The sequence below is a fragment of the Corvus moneduloides genome, chromosome 4, assembly GCF_009650955.1.
Source record: "Corvus moneduloides isolate bCorMon1 chromosome 4, bCorMon1.pri, whole genome shotgun sequence".
In the NCBI taxonomy this organism is placed as follows: domain Eukaryota; kingdom Metazoa; phylum Chordata; class Aves; order Passeriformes; family Corvidae; genus Corvus; species Corvus moneduloides.
The window spans coordinates 60,074,050-60,089,551 of record NC_045479.1 but is presented as its reverse complement, the minus strand read 5'-3'; the positions used below and the strand labels follow the sequence as shown (position 1 = coordinate 60,089,551).

The following is a 15,502-nucleotide window of genomic DNA, read 5'->3' as shown; positions in this document are numbered from 1 at the left end:
GACAGAGCTGTGTCTGGGTAAATGGGACAACAGTGAGTGACTAGTGACTGAGAGGACTCTTCTGCAAAAGTTTTAGGGCTTTTGTGTGGATTGTCTTATGTGGTCCAGGCTTTTTTTTTTTTTACCTGTAATCTACCTGTGAGTGTTTTAACAGTTCATTTATTTGTGGCCTAAATAAATCACACATTCACTTGGAGGTTTTTGTCTGTCCCTGGCTCTAGTATATATTTAGGATTTTTGTAGTGGTTTGTTAACTGTCCGGAAGTCCCCAAATTAAAGAGGTTTGTTTTGTAAGGTCCTGCTGGTGCTAATTTTGCTTATTAACCCTGTGAAAATTGCTGCTTTATCAGGATTACCTTCTGTTTGTTTATTTTTCTTAGATAAAATTCTGTGAATTCTAGACTGAAAAGTAGAGTGCCCTGCCTACATTTCATCATGTTTATATTTCATCATAACTTTAGTGAAAATTATTCCTGTCAATCTGGAAAATGTTCTGGAACATGTTCCATCTGACAGGGTCTGGGAGGTGGTGGGTTGGGATCAACCTGGCATCAGCCTTCCTCACTCTTTTGTTTGGTGGATAGGTAAAAACTGTGGGACAGCAGAAGGCTCTTGAATTGGTGGATGTCTATCAGAGCAGCAAGTTAGGATGACATCCCTGTGTTTATGTGTATACGTTACATCTCTGGTCTAAGACATAGAAGACGGCTTTCCATTAGTGGACACAGTTACCATTGAAGCATCTGCATTCCTGTGGCTGAATTTAATTCTGCATCAGCCCATTTTGAGTCAAACGTGGGAAGCCTCATCTGCACACATGAATGGTGGAGAATACAGTGACTACTGAGTAACAAAATACTCCACAGTAAATAGGAGCTCACTGAAAAGATTATTTTTTCATTTCTGTTTTTTAATGTTCCAGCATTGTATTCCAGAAATGTGTGGGAAATCATGTGTCTTTGTCGAGTTCAAAAGCTACACACATAACTGATTAATTAAAATGTGAATTAGCTCATTGTATACTCCAAATTTCATCCACACTGCAAGTGCTTTGTAGTTAGCATTACTTAGTGGTTTGTAGGCTTTAAAACAGAGCCTTAAGAATCGCTGTCTTTTTGGGTTTCTAGATTACTTAGCATAATTATACTGCTTTTTTTATCTTTTGCTGTGAATCACTGTGAGGGCATTTTGTCTCCCCTTATATAGGGCTAGGCCTTGCAGAATTTGTCTATAATCAGTCATAGTTCTGGTGGATGCTGATAGGACAAACTGTCCTTTTGGGGAGAAAAAAATGCCCTTTTGGAGAAAAGTTCAGGAATTTCAGGGGCTCTGCCACTGTCCCTGATAGGCCTGTCCAAGAGGAGAGTGGGCAGAAGAGAGGGCAGGCAGAAGAGAGGGAAGCTTTAAGAGCCTTTAAGCAATCCAGCATCATTTGGTGCCTGAAGCAGCTTGTTGTATCAGTGCTAGGAACTGGTCACACCTCAACAAGTTGTCAGATCTCATTGGAGACTGAGTAACTGGCAGAGTATATGTTCTTACCCATTCTTCTACTTCTTTCTGTCCCTCTTTTGCAAAGTAAAATTCATTTGTGTTAACCACCTCTTTGCATTGCTCTTTTAATCAGCTGGCCAAGAATGTAGCATGAATGAAAAAATAAATACTTGTGGCACTCTAGTTGGTAAGGAATCACGATTCCAATCAGAATCCAGAAACATCATTTTAAATAATAAATAATTAACAAAAGTATGTAGTGGGTAACATGAGTAAAGATATGCTAACATGCTAAAGATATACCACGAGATTTATCTGAAGCACTTGGGAATTAGCCTCTCATAGCCTATCTGAAAGTAGCCTATTTCTCCAGACTGTGCCCTGTTTCTACTCTGTTGGTCTTAAACTTGGGAGGAGACTCCATCTCCATGGAATTAAAGAGCTCTAGCACATAATTCCTCCTAGCATTTACTCCAGCTTTTCTTGCTCTCCAATGAAAATTCTCAGCTTTTTCAGTTGTAAGGAAACCGATTCTGCACATGTTGGCGCTCATTTCCTTAGTTTGATATAAATGCCAGCAAAATTTCACACCTACATACTTGCAGGTTACCTTGACAACAGCACAGGAATATTCCTCAATATCTCTACACCATAAAGCTGCAGTAAAGCTCTAATTACCACTGGGTTATTGAGCTAAATTGTTAATAATTTTCTGCCTGCTGTGTCATATTGTCTTATTTGCATGGAGGCATGTCTCATGCAGTCTCTGTTGGTTCCATAACCTTTGATCATGAGTCTTCCTAGCACAGCACATATCTAAAATGTCCATCAGCATTTTCTCTGTCTTTCTTGAGGACTGATTCCTATAGAGCCTGGAGTAATACATTGTACTACTTTCTCCTCATCCATTGTCACTGGTTTTTCTCTCCAGATTGTTTTTATTGTATTTTTGGGAGAGGTGTGTTTCTCCAGTAGCATGCATAGTTTCTCTGTTACTGTGTGTGCCATTCTAGTAGAAGACCTAGCCAATTTCTCAGCAGTCACAGCAATGGTCCAGTTCTGTATTCTCTCTCTCTCCTGCTATTGCTCATTCAAGTAGATCTCTAACATTTCTTTCTTTCAACACCAGGGTTATCAAATCCTAAAAGGGAGGCAATCAAAGATAAACTGGTATTAAGTGTTGTTTGTTCTTTGTAATTTAAAATTTATATACCTATATCTTGCTGCCTTCTTGTTAATGCTAGGATAGTATGAAATGGAACAGTTTAAAGGTTTATCTGGCCCTCCTAGGCTTTTTGGTTTCACATACATCTGCTTTATTTCTGGTATTTTATCTGGAGTTCATTTACAAGTCTTTTCCTGTCTGGCATTTTTCCTTTTGTATTCTAAAAATATCCTTGGATACTAAAAAAAAATTGCATCAGCTACAGAGGTATTTTTCTTCTCCTTAGATCTATCGAGTAATCCAAATGTCTGATGTGATTTGCCTCAGGTAGTCCAAGGATATTCATCATGTGGATGAAACCAAGCAAGAATGTTCCAGTTCTAAGTGATATAAATAATAAAGTGATGAAATAAAAGTAATTTTTACATTACAAGCACATGAAAATTTGAAGATTATAGTGCAACTCAAATGTTGTCTTAAGCATGGAGTAGTTAGTAGTGGCCACTCTCATCCTGAAACAGTTCTTGATTATGTAAACAATTTAATCTTGCAGAATTGCTGTTTTTCACTTTCAGATAACCTATATGACATATGGAAGTTTGTGCAAATGGAGTATGTGTCTACATGGTTCTTCTGTATCAGACTATTTTCTCATTAGTGTGTGGTTTGCTGCAGAAGTAGCCTGAATGAACTGCTGTGCAAATATGCCTATACGAGTTCTGTTGCCTCATCTCACTTAGATTGGCTCAGATGTCTCTGTCCTATGTTGTATTCTGCACATCCTAATTTGTTGTCAGCTAATACTGCTTTGTCTTTAACTATGATCCTTCTAGTTGAGTCAGCTGGAGTTAAGCTGGACTCTAATTGCACATGCCAACAGTGCACCAGCAATTGTCATTGCCCTTCAGCATTTTGCTCATAGTGCAGCACCACATGGACTTGTTCCTTCGATACTTTGCCATTGGTTCATATCATGCCCTACAGATACCTGCTCCCTGGCACACTGGATCTGTCTGTCAGACTTGCTGTTACCAAGTTCATGATGCTCCTTTTCAATGTGTTTATTTTCAAAGTTCACCACTTATCTGACAGATGAGAAAAAGGTCTTTGGTAGATAAGCATTAACAGAAAACGTAACACAACACACTTCTTACTGTGTGCAATAGTTTGCATACTATTTTGATATAGTTATGCTTTAAAAATTGCCTGCTACTTTGTATCTTATTTTTCCTCTTTTGAGATTAATCCGTTCCAGACAGCTTACCTCAGTTCTGCTGTTTGTTAGAAACTGTGGCCTTGCATCTGATAGGGCTGTCAGGCTCTCCCCTTGGCCAGGGCACAGCTTCTTCCATTTCATCTTTTTGGCATTCCTATAGAAATGCTTGCACTTATCCTTCCTGATTGATGAAAGTTCCATCTTTCCTCAGCTAGAACAGAAAAGTTCTTGCCTTGCTGCCCTGTAGGTTGGCTGAAGCTTTGCCTGCCAGGATCTCTGTGAAACCTCTCCATTTCCTCTGAAGGCTCACTCACAGCTGTAAAGTTTGAATGTTTATTATTAGGTCTGTGTGCTGACTGCTCACAAGTAATGGCAGTACCTCTTGGTAGGACATCATGTACAAAATTGACCAATGCTGATAGTCAGAGGTGGGAAATGGTTTTGTGTGTTAGTTGCTTTTCCCCCCGAGCCATGCCAGGTGTCTTCTCTACTGCCCAGACACAAGAGTCAGCTGATTAAAGCATAGTTTACAGGTATTTTCTGTTATTAAGGAAAGTGTTGCATAAATTCCAGATTGAAGTATGTAGTCAACTTGCTGCATTGGGATTTAGTTTGGGTTTAAAACGTATTTACATAAATCCCACATTTAAGGGCTACTGCTAAACTGGTATTTGTGAAGGACTTCAGCATTCTTTGGGGTTTTGATCCCTCAGTGCCTTCAGACTGGGGCATGTCTGGAGCAAGCTGTGGCTATGGGAGATACCAAGAAGACTAAATGTGGGTGAGGAACTGAGATATGTTGATACATACTCAACTTTTCCTCCAGGCATCCATGTATGTGCCAAACTGTTTATGGAACTTCATTTAAAAACTAGGAAAAATAAGCTTTGAACTTTTTTAAAGTACATTGTCAGGCTTGACAAACATAATTACCAAGTCATTAATAGATTATAAGAACTGAATACATGGCTGGTACTCATAGGATCTATCCTGCAAAACAATGACAATCTATTTGATCTGTGTCAGGTTCATTTTGCTGATACAAGCAGCTCATAGAATCATAGCATGCCTTGGGTTAAAAGGGACCTTTAAGACCATCTACTTCCAAACCCCTGCCATGGGCAGGGACACCTTCCACTAGACGAGGTTGCACAAAGGCCTGTCCAGCCTGGCCTTGAACATTTAGAGGGATGGGGTATCCACAACTTCTTTTGCCTTTAAAATTTAGTTTTAGTAGCAGTGCCAGGGGAACAAATTCACCCAGGGATTAACTGAGAACTCTGTGTAGTTTAGCAGTGGTACAGACAAAGTTGCATTTTAGGGAGTAATCTGGTGGTTGCATTTACATGACCTAGTTTCTTCGCTAAGCTCCCATTAGAACTCTGTTCAGCTTGAGCAGTTACCTCCAGCTTAATGCACCTGCCTTGCAACTGTGCAGCAAAGGATCTTTGACAGATGAACAGAATGACAGCTGTTTACTATTTCAATAATATTTTACCCAGGAGCGTCATAAAGCACATTTTCAAATGCCTTATGCATATCAAGTAATGAGAAACGATTTGGTTACCTAACAGTGGGAAGCACTGGGAAGCATAAACTACAAAATCTCCCTGACATAAAAAGCTTAATATGAAAAGACTGAAAGGATGCTGGCTTTTGTAAGGCAAGGACAGCTGAAAGCTCTAATAACAACTGGTATCAACTTCCCTGGGAATAAGTCCTTTCTCCTTCCTACTATAGTTTTCAATCAGAAGCTCCATTACAGTGCTCTATGTTTTAAAAAATCCAGGTAGTAGACATAGCCAACACCTCCTCCTTCAAAAGAAGGTAGTAGTTCTTCCCATGCCCTTTAGGCTTTGCCATTTGCCTGCCCCTGTGTCCTGGGCTCCAGAACTTCAGAACTGTGTCCAGCTCCAAGGTCATTCATCCTTCTCCAAGCTTCTCCATGGTCTGCTCACTCTGACACATTTCTTAGTTTCTAGTTCTGTGTTTGACTGCCTGTAGGCTAAACCTGTTTGCCCAAGACCATGTCCAGATTTTGAATATGTCCAAGGATAGACTCTCCAGCCTCTCTATGGGAAACTTGTTTCAGTGCTTGATCACCGTAACAGTGAAAAATTGATTCCAGATGCTCATATGGCATCTCCTGTTTCAGTTTGTGCCCATTTGCTCTGATCCTGTCACTTGACACCAGTGAAAAGAGCCCAGCTCTGTCCGCTTTTCACCCTCCCTTCAGGTATTTATATAAGTTGATAAGATCCCCTTGAGCCTTCTCTTCTCCAGGCTGAACACCCTCAGGTCTCTTTCCTCATAGGAGAGATGATCCAGTCCCTTCATCAGTTCTGTGGTACTTGAATCCCATCAGATGCTAGGAGCCCAGCATTGTGCAGCATCAGACAGACCTAGTCAGTGCAGCATATGCTACACTTGGTCCCATCTGTGCTAAGGTTCCTTGGCACTGTAGTGTTGAGTGCTCTGGTAGGATTCTCTTAGAAGTAAACAATGCCATTTGTCACTTCTACTGTCAGACCAAAGGATGTTGCCATGAGAACATGCTGCTTCACTCCAAGATAAAGACAAGGACACGCTGGCAGTGTAATTGCTGGTGCCAGGTGGGAGCTGCTTGCAGGCTCCTCTATGAAGATTAGCTGACAAAGTTTATCCTGCACCCAGGAGATAAGTGCAGTGCAGCACAGGCCTGAAGGCCAAGCTCTGGGTGCAGCAGAACTTAACACAGTGCAGCAAAGTATAGCACAGGCCCACTCAAGGCAACTGTTCCACAGATCACCAACTCCATAATGCACAACAGTCTTCCAGCTGGAATCACTGCAGCTGCTTGTCCTGTGTACTAGGCCCAGTTCAGTAGAGGACACCATTGACTACAAAGATGGCCAGGGGTAACTAACTCAGACTTACATAAGTAACTTCTAGGTGAGATGAATCTCTCCTGCTGACAATGCTGAGTAGTCCCCACAATACTGGATTTTTCACTTCATTGTTCTTATGCCAATAATTATGTCATCTCTTGTGGGAGAATGTAGCAGGTGGGATTTTTTGTTCAGTTCATCATGTGTGCACCTACCTAGCTTAGATGGGAATGTGGCCTCCCCAAGAGGGAAGGCTTTCCCAGGCTTGGTTATTTGGCTAACATTTTGCATTAATTATTCCATATCAATCTTTGTTTCTGCTTATTACTACAGCTCCCTTGCAGAGTGGCGTCACATACCAATAATGCTTATAAAATGTCTGTAATAATGTTCCATGTATCCATATACATGGTGTGTCTCTATTCTGTCACGTTCTGTCCTGTGTAATGCAGTGTTTCACAGCAGATTAGAGAAGGAAGTCAGTGCAGTGTGTGGCTTCTCACTTGTTGGCAGGTGTTTCACTGCAGACACACTATTGCTCTATGAATACTTGTGTATGGAAAAAGTTAGGCCATGGACAACTAAGCACTGTAGAAACCCAAAGCAAAACCAGCCTTTGCTCTAGAGGCTTTGCTGTCTACACTTCCTCTTCTCTGTGAAATAAGTTGTCACTTCTCATCTACAAAACTATGAACAACTTGGGATCATTCTAAAAGGGGGAAACTTGCTCGTTGTGTTACATTGCTGTGGTAAAACTCAGAAACACCTCTTAGGCTAGAGTATGCCTGGTGGGACTGGCAGGCTAGAACCTTATCCAGAACAGCTCATTGTTCTTTCTTCAATTCATTGATCTTCATGATCATCCATCCAGATAATCCTTTTATCATCAGTACTGCCAGAGGTATGAAAAGACTGGGTGTGCAAACACTGGAAGTTTAAGAAAAGGAGAGTATTTTCCCTTCATTTGATTGATTCATTGCATGTGGTATAATTATTTCAGAATGCATTAGCTGCTAAAATTTTGTAGCAATCGTTTGGAGTCTGATTTTAATTATACATGTGTTTTTGTGTTTTCTCTGCCGATCACAAGATACAAACAGACTGAACTGAATAATTATGCGAATTGTTCACCTCGAACATTTTTTGCCATCTGGCCAGTTCCAGTAATATTCTGTCTATACATGATCTTGGTAATAGTGAAAAATCAAGAGATGAGATGATACCTGAGTATGAATAGCACTTTAATTTAAAGGCTTCTTTTACCTTTCTGGTTATTGTGTGCTCCCAGATTGTTTTCTTGCAGAAATGTGCACAGCTTTTTCACAAAAAAAAAAAAAAGCCACAGAGTGATTAATGTAATTTTTTTCAGCCTTTGATACCAGATTCTAATTATATGCATTGAGAATTCAGCCTTTCATACTGTGAATTTCATTTCCTGTTAACTATGTTCCTTGGCATTATGGTCTTTAGTGCTCTGGTAGGATTTTCCACTCAGGTAACTGATCTATCTGAAATATTTAGAGGATGTTTCTGGCTAGTTCTGTATGAGTGGAGAGCAAAGTTCAGTGTAGGGTAGTTTAAAGACAGATCAATTATTTATATATTTAGAAGGGTTACTGAAACTTTAGCTGGCCCTAAAATCCCTTGAACTAGACACAATGTAATAAACAGCCTGCTGTGTTTTTTAAAATTTTGATAGCTATTATTTATTATTTTTTAACTCTTTGATGATAGCACCTTCTGTGTGAGAGTAGTGGATACAACACTACTGAAAAAGAACTTAATTCACTTTCATTCAAGACATTTTATTTTCTCAAATTTGTAGTGGTGGTGCCATCTTTTTTTTTCTGTTTATTTTATTAATGTCATCGAAGAATTACTAGGAATTCAGTTACTTTAATTGGTGGAAGCTGTTGTTTCTTGTTGATCACCGTTGATCAAGCATTACTGTTGGTGAAAACTGGAGTTTTTACTATTAATCTAAATCAGGAGCATTGCAATAACTGGAGTTTTGCTGAGGTGATTCCAGACAAAGTAGAGCGCCTCCTAAAATTACAGTCTTGGCAAGCAAGGTGATGGAGAATTCAAATATGGGGGGATCTCCTAGATGGTCGGGCAGAGATGTCGAGCTTTTGAAAAATGATCCAAAATATTTATGTTGTAGGTAAAGGGAGCCACCTAGAGTTAACCTGTAGGAATCTCTAAGTATAAAAGTATGTCTGATCTTCTGCCACTTACTGCAGCTTAGGTGCCAAACTGAGAGCTAAATGTTAAACCCATTTGTCTCTCCTGAGAGCAGGCACCTAAATAAGATTGGAATCCCCTTTAAGTATTCTTACAGTGCTACTGAAGGATAAGGATAGTTACTGGATTTTACCTTAAAGAGCATTGGGGAAAAAAAGACTGGTACTAAAGTCTCCCTTCTTCCGGTTGAGGACTCTGACTAGTATAGTATATAATTAGGCTCTTTCCAATAACACTCTCTTTGGACACGTGGTTCTTGCCTCTTAACGGTAGTTTCCTTGCTTCAGTGGGAAGATTAGAAGGTGCCTTCTGTTTGACTCCTTTTTAGCCAGGACACTAGCCTAGAAAAATAGCAATCTGATGTGCTGCAAGCTGAGAAGAACTAAACCTGAACCCAGTTCTTGGAAGAGCTATGCTAACCATAAACTTGTCATACAGGTCCTCCTCTTGCATCTCTAGTAGCTGCAGGGTTTTGTGTTGGACTTAAAACTGTTGCTCTAATATTCCATGCTGTGCTGAACCTTCCAAGGAATTAGACAACATTTGACTTTCTGAACTGGAGATTCTTCAGCGCAAGCACTGACTTCTTAAGGTCTTTCAAGCTTCTTAGGAAGGTATCCCCATGGCTGGGGCTTGGGCTCCAGTATCACCTTTTTAAATAGAGATGCCTAAATTTGAAATACATTTTATTTTAGTTGTCAAATAAAGCATGCTGAATTACATTCTGAAGCCATCCAATCTCCTTTGAAAATCCAAGCTGCAATTCATCTGAAAAGGAGAATCCCAGGTGTAGTGTTCCCCTTTTTCTCTCCCACTTGGATGTATTAGAGATGCATCTTGTCAGCCAGAGACAGATGCTTTTATGTGGGTCAGGCAAGTGTTTATAGTTGCTTGTACATAATTCCTCCACATAACTTTGCATATCTGTGAGAATAATATTGCAATAATAACTGCAAACACACTTGGACAGCAAATGGCAAATCAGGTATTAATCGCTCAGTCGAGGCCATGCAGATGGGTCTCAGAACCACAAGCCACACATTTTTAGATTTTACCTGCCATGGAGGAAATGTTAATTTAAATGTTAATAATAAACCTCTAAAGGTGAGCTTTAGACCGTACCTGAAGGCAGTTCCTTGGGTACTTACATTGAACTAATACCCTTTAACTTCTGATGCCAGACACCTAATTATGGTTTATTTTTGGTCACTTTGTTATTCCAGGGTGCTTGTAGTTAAGACTGTGACCATTCAGATTGCTTTACAGACTCTCAGATTCCACATTGATTGCTTGCTGTAATTCTTTAAAACAAAATTATGGATGTCAGGACAGAGTATCAGTTCTGTCAGCACAATTTATTTTGCACGGAAGATGAAAACACCTTTGAATGCATTCAGGAAGCACTGGAAATATTTCAAGTGGATATGGCTTGTTCTGGTTTTGGAACAGAAATTTCTTGACATCTGAGCAAGTTGTCTCACTTAACTTGCTACCCCAAAGTGTGAAGTCCTCTGCTCTTCAAGACATCAGAGAATTACTAGATGTCAGTACAGCCTGGCTACCATGTGCAGTGATCTACAGTCCCTTTGAATTGCGTGATAGCCTTTTCTCCATGCAAACATCTCCAGCACATAAGTCCTCTGTTTGGAAACGCAAGGGCTGGTATGTCCTGCAGAATGTTCTGTAGCATCTGCCCCCTTTTCTCTTCCCAGAGCTGACTGCAGTGAAGAAACTGTAGCATCAGCAGCACTAGCTTGTCCTCCCCCTGTGTTTTCTCAATTATTATGCCAGGATTGTACACAATGTCATGTGTCACAAGGACCCTGGGGAATTGTCCATACCACAGGCTTCAGATGGCAGATTCTTGATACTATCTTTCTTTAAAGCCTGCACTGGAAGGAGGAAGCCATAAGCTTGTTTCTAGCAGAATGAAGTCACAATGCTGCAAGGTGAAGTGCTAAGTGCACCAAGCTAAAATTGGTCATGCGGTAAAGCTGTCAAACTGACTGCAAAACTATCAGTTTATGAGAACTGAAAGTATCTCATCCAATAAATGCCTTCATATCCCAGAAAAACAGGCAAGAATGAATAAGTTTTCTTAGCTTTTGGAGGCTTGATACCAAAGCTTTACAAAAGGATTAATGGTCTTAAATCCAGTAACACAAAAATGGCATAGAAATCTTTTTTCAGAAAGCAGAGAAAGAAAGAAAACAATTGTAGAGCTATTACCACCAAAGACATTACCTCAGCATGGCAGAGGAGTTGCTTTCAGAGTCTATAAGAGTGCTTTCTTTGAGGCTGGAACCCAGACACTGTGGCTGAAAGGAAAAACTCCATCAGAAATCAATTAAGTCCAGTTAAACTCAAGTATTACTTTAGGACAAAAAGACTTTTTGTTGTTCAAACTGCTAAAAAATTAATGACAACAGTATTTTAACAAGGAGCTTACTGGCAAAGCCAAAATTTCAGTGTTGCTGTATCCAGTTACCCATACTGCTTATTGCTTAGTGACCTGCTAAGCCTATGTAACCCCAGTTACAAGAACACCTGAGGTTTTAATGTGTTTAACTTTGTGGCACCCATGATGCATAAGGAGGTTATTGTCTTCAAGGCATGACTAGAAAATTCTGGTTTAGTATAAGATTATGAGAGTATGAGTTAGATGAGATCTCATCTAACTTCAGCACTTTAGAAATTAATTATCTTAGTTAGTTGCCTGGGCTGTGCCCCCATCAAGGGAAAAGACACCCCCAGGTAGCAATCCATCCCCACCCTTAAATGAATGGAATAAATCAACCATAGAGGTGCCTCTCTTTGTTGTCAAGATTTGGAGCCCCAAGTGAGATATCCCATGCCAAGAAAGATGAAGTGTCCCCTCAGGGACATGAGTGACTTTTTATGAGATGAGGGGAGCAGAGCATGCTCGCTCACCTCCTGGAACAGACCTGTAACCAATAAGCTATTCTTTCTTTCTGCTAGTTAGGAATTGGTGGGGTTTGTTATTCCACTGCAGGCTGGGCTTTTCTGTAATTTTTACAAACTAGGTGGAGCGAGGCATGCTTGGTAGTACCGGTGTGTTTAGATGGGAGGCCACAAGGAAAATCCGGCTGTGCCAGGAAGCAGGGCTGGTGACTCAGTAAACAGCATGGCACCAAATGTCCTGGCACAGTGTGTTTGAGCATTGCTTTCCCTGTTTTGCCGTAGGTTAAATCTCAGAGCTGCTAGTCATCACAGGATCATACTTCACAAGAGTAAGGTATTAAACCCCAGACAAATTATATGATAGGTAACTCTGTCCTCCTTGCCCTTACCTGCAGCTTCACCTAAATTACACAGTCTCACCCACTGATTTTAAACTTTCTAAGCCCGGCTGAAGTTGCTCTTCTGTCCCAGAGGTGGCAGCAGTCTGGAGCAAGTGAAGTGATTCTACACATGCAAGAAGTCAAGCCCTTTGGGATTTAAGATGGAGAGCGTCGTGGATATGTAATATCTCATTACTTCATGAAGTTACTTAATGTTTAGAGTTAAGATTTTGCAATGCCCCAATTAATGTAAGTGGTTCACTGCACTTGGTGCAAGTGTTCATGCAGCAGCCCAGAGCAATACTATTGCCACAATAAGCAGACAGCAGAACAGTGAGCAAAGAGGAGCAAGCAGTGCTTGTATTTGACTTGTGGTTCTGGTTTTGCTCCATCCGGGTGCTCACCACAACACAGAGATGACCAAATATTTGCAAAGAGTTCAGATCCCCTGCCATTCCCATCCTCACCCAGCTGGTGGTAAAAGTAGTTTAACTATGGGCGGGTACAGACAGTTCACCATGGATGTTTGCAGCACTAAAACCAATGCAGCTGATGCCAGCTTGCATATGAATTTTAGTTTATATGGCAGCTTTAGTTCTGTAATTCTTTATTTGTTTCTCTGTGAGTTCCTTCACATTACTCTGTGGTGTATTTTAGGGACTCTCAGAATAACAATGGATAGATCCACCCTTCTGCAGACACCTCCAAGAGAAGGGGAGAAATCTGAGGTATTACACTTCTCTGCCTGGCAAAGCCTCTGCATGGCTGAGACCTTCCCACCATGCATGCCCAGAGCTTTTTAGGGAAGAAAACTGACCACTTTTTAATACAATGTGAAGCTGTTGGAAGCAGTTCCTAGTGGCAAGAGAAAGCTGCCTGGAAGCCTCCTCATTGCTGGCCCAGTTTTGACTGCTCCTCTCTATCATCATCCCCTGGCACTACAGCTTTAATAAGACTAGCATTGTTTTAGCAGATGAACCCAGAGGGACTTAGTGGAACTCCTGGCACAGAAAACAGAAAAAAGTCTGGAGCCTGACTGTTCTTTGGCTCTGGCTTTCCCTTCCAAGCTCAAAATCCCACAGACTATTCCTGTGGTGTTTCCAGTGTTCAAGAGCTATCAGCAGTGTCTGTGAGATAGGATGGATATTTGTTCTTCACAAGAAATCCTTAGACCAGCAAAATAAATGGTGAAATAGATGTGTCTTAGGTTGCCTTTGCTATCTTAACCTGAACGGCCTGATATCTTTTAGAGAGCTGTGAAACTGTTCTTTCAGTTTACTTTGTTTTGAGACTAGGAGGATTTTTGAGGCCTGGGCTGTACCAGAGGCTGGGCACAGCTCATGATATTGTGGCAATTGTCCATAGCCTTTCCAGGGACACAACCATGACTGGGGACTCTGGCTTCAAATTAGAGACAGCTTGTTTTAGTAAGACAGATGGTATTACCTGGTCTGGAAATATGGTGATCAAGAAGCTGCTTCACATACAGAGCAGACTTGTACTTGGTAAAGGGAGGCTGGTGCTGGGAGGTTTAAGGTGACCAGCCCCTTTAATGTGTGCTACTTTGCAATTCAGAAGTGGTACACTGGCTTCCAGAGCCACCTAAGTTATGCTCGGTCCCAATTCTGCACTCCAGAATAGTAGAGAAAGAAGGTTTTCAGTGCAAAGAGGGTTTTCAGTGCTCTCCTGTCTGACTTGTGTGTCTCCTGCTGCACCATGGAATTCTTTACCAGTTTGAGCTGCAATCTTTTTGTTACAACTTGATTTCAACATGTGAGTGTTTAAATCAATTTTAAAATCTCTTAGAGTACCAAAGCTTGAATACAGGATAGCTCTGCTAATTCCAAGTGAAAGCACTCCAAATGGGCTATGAAGTGGATATTTACTCTGCCTAATCTGTCGTTGTGTTTCCATGCTAAATCTACCCTTGTTGTTACCCTGTAATCAGCTGCTATGGAAACAATACATTGTCCTTAAGGTAAGTTTAGAAAAATGTTCACCACAATGTACTCACTGGATAAATCCAGTTTTAGCAACACAGTATAAAGCAGTATACTCTGTTCATAGAGCGTCAGCAAGATGTGCTCACTTGAAGCCAGCCTCAGATTACCAGTTTCTGTGTGTTGTTCCTCAGGCCCTACATGTCCATTGGAACACTACGAGATCAAGTCATCTATCCAGACTCAGTGGAAGACATGCATGAGAAAGGCTACCAGGATCAAGATCTGGAGTCTATTCTGCATATGGTTCATCTGTACCACATAGTTCAAAGAGAAGGAGGTAAATCGCGTATTTTTGTAAAAAACATTTTGTAAAATCCATTCCTTGCATGTGTGTCTTAGTGTGACTGACCTTTACTAACTGAACTGACAAGACTGGATCCAGACCTTTGTGGCTGTGGGAGCTGCACAGCCACGATTTTTGCTTCTGATGTTAACAGAGGGAGAAGAGCTCAGTGCTCCTCTCTTCCCCAGTAAATCCATGCCCAAGCTGAACATCCTCATTATCTTGTGATGGCCAGTCTTTTCCTGGTATTGTGGGATCAATGACCTTCCTTGATTTTCATAAGAACTGTAACCCATCTTAAAACATTGTAATGTCACTGACTACATCAACTTGAAAGCATGTGAATGAGGAGAGAGTCAGATCTGCTTTCACCTCCATAGTTTGTGGGATCAGCAGGAGTATGTGCCATGAGAAAGAGTGTCTGAGACCACCCTACCAGAGTGAGCAAGTTAAAAATAACCATGTGACACTGGCTGGCAGTAGAGTGTTGCCATCTACTTCTTGCTGTTTACGTTGCCGTGTGTTCTCAGCATTGTTTGTTCTCAGAGTAGGAGACTGTGTGTATATATATATATACTGGCACTATAAATGTCAAGATGCTAAAGGCTTCTTTTGTGTCTAAGGAACTGGAGCATTTCATGGCTTTTTTCCCTAAGCACTGCAATAATTTTTATCCTTTTGTTCCTATCAGACACTAATCTCTAGTTTCAATTTCCTCCCCATAATTATGCTTTTAAAACAGACATAGGACAAAGTTGGTAACATGTAGAGAGAAGAAAAAGGATCTTCAGACCCCATTACAGGGTGTGCTGAATATACCCTGCCTTTCTGTGCCAGCTGTAAGTGCTTCTTTTTGATCAGGTACTTTGGGTGCATTGCCTTGTAATGTGTGTGCTTGGTGACTCTCAGGATCATTCTGACAACAGAGAGT

At 40.9% G+C, this 15,502-nt stretch overlaps 1 protein-coding gene across 1 annotated transcript in view; it reads left to right on the top strand.

Moving 5' to 3' along the window:
• The window catches only part of ABCD2 (ATP binding cassette subfamily D member 2), a 43,961-nt gene that overhangs the window by 15,950 nt on the left and 12,509 nt on the right, over nt 1-15,502 (top strand). The window contains exon 7 of the mRNA XM_032105946.1: nt 14,420-14,565. Within this exon, the coding sequence (XP_031961837.1) occupies nt 14,420-14,565 (146 nt within the window). The remainder of the gene's footprint in view (nt 1-14,419; nt 14,566-15,502) is intronic.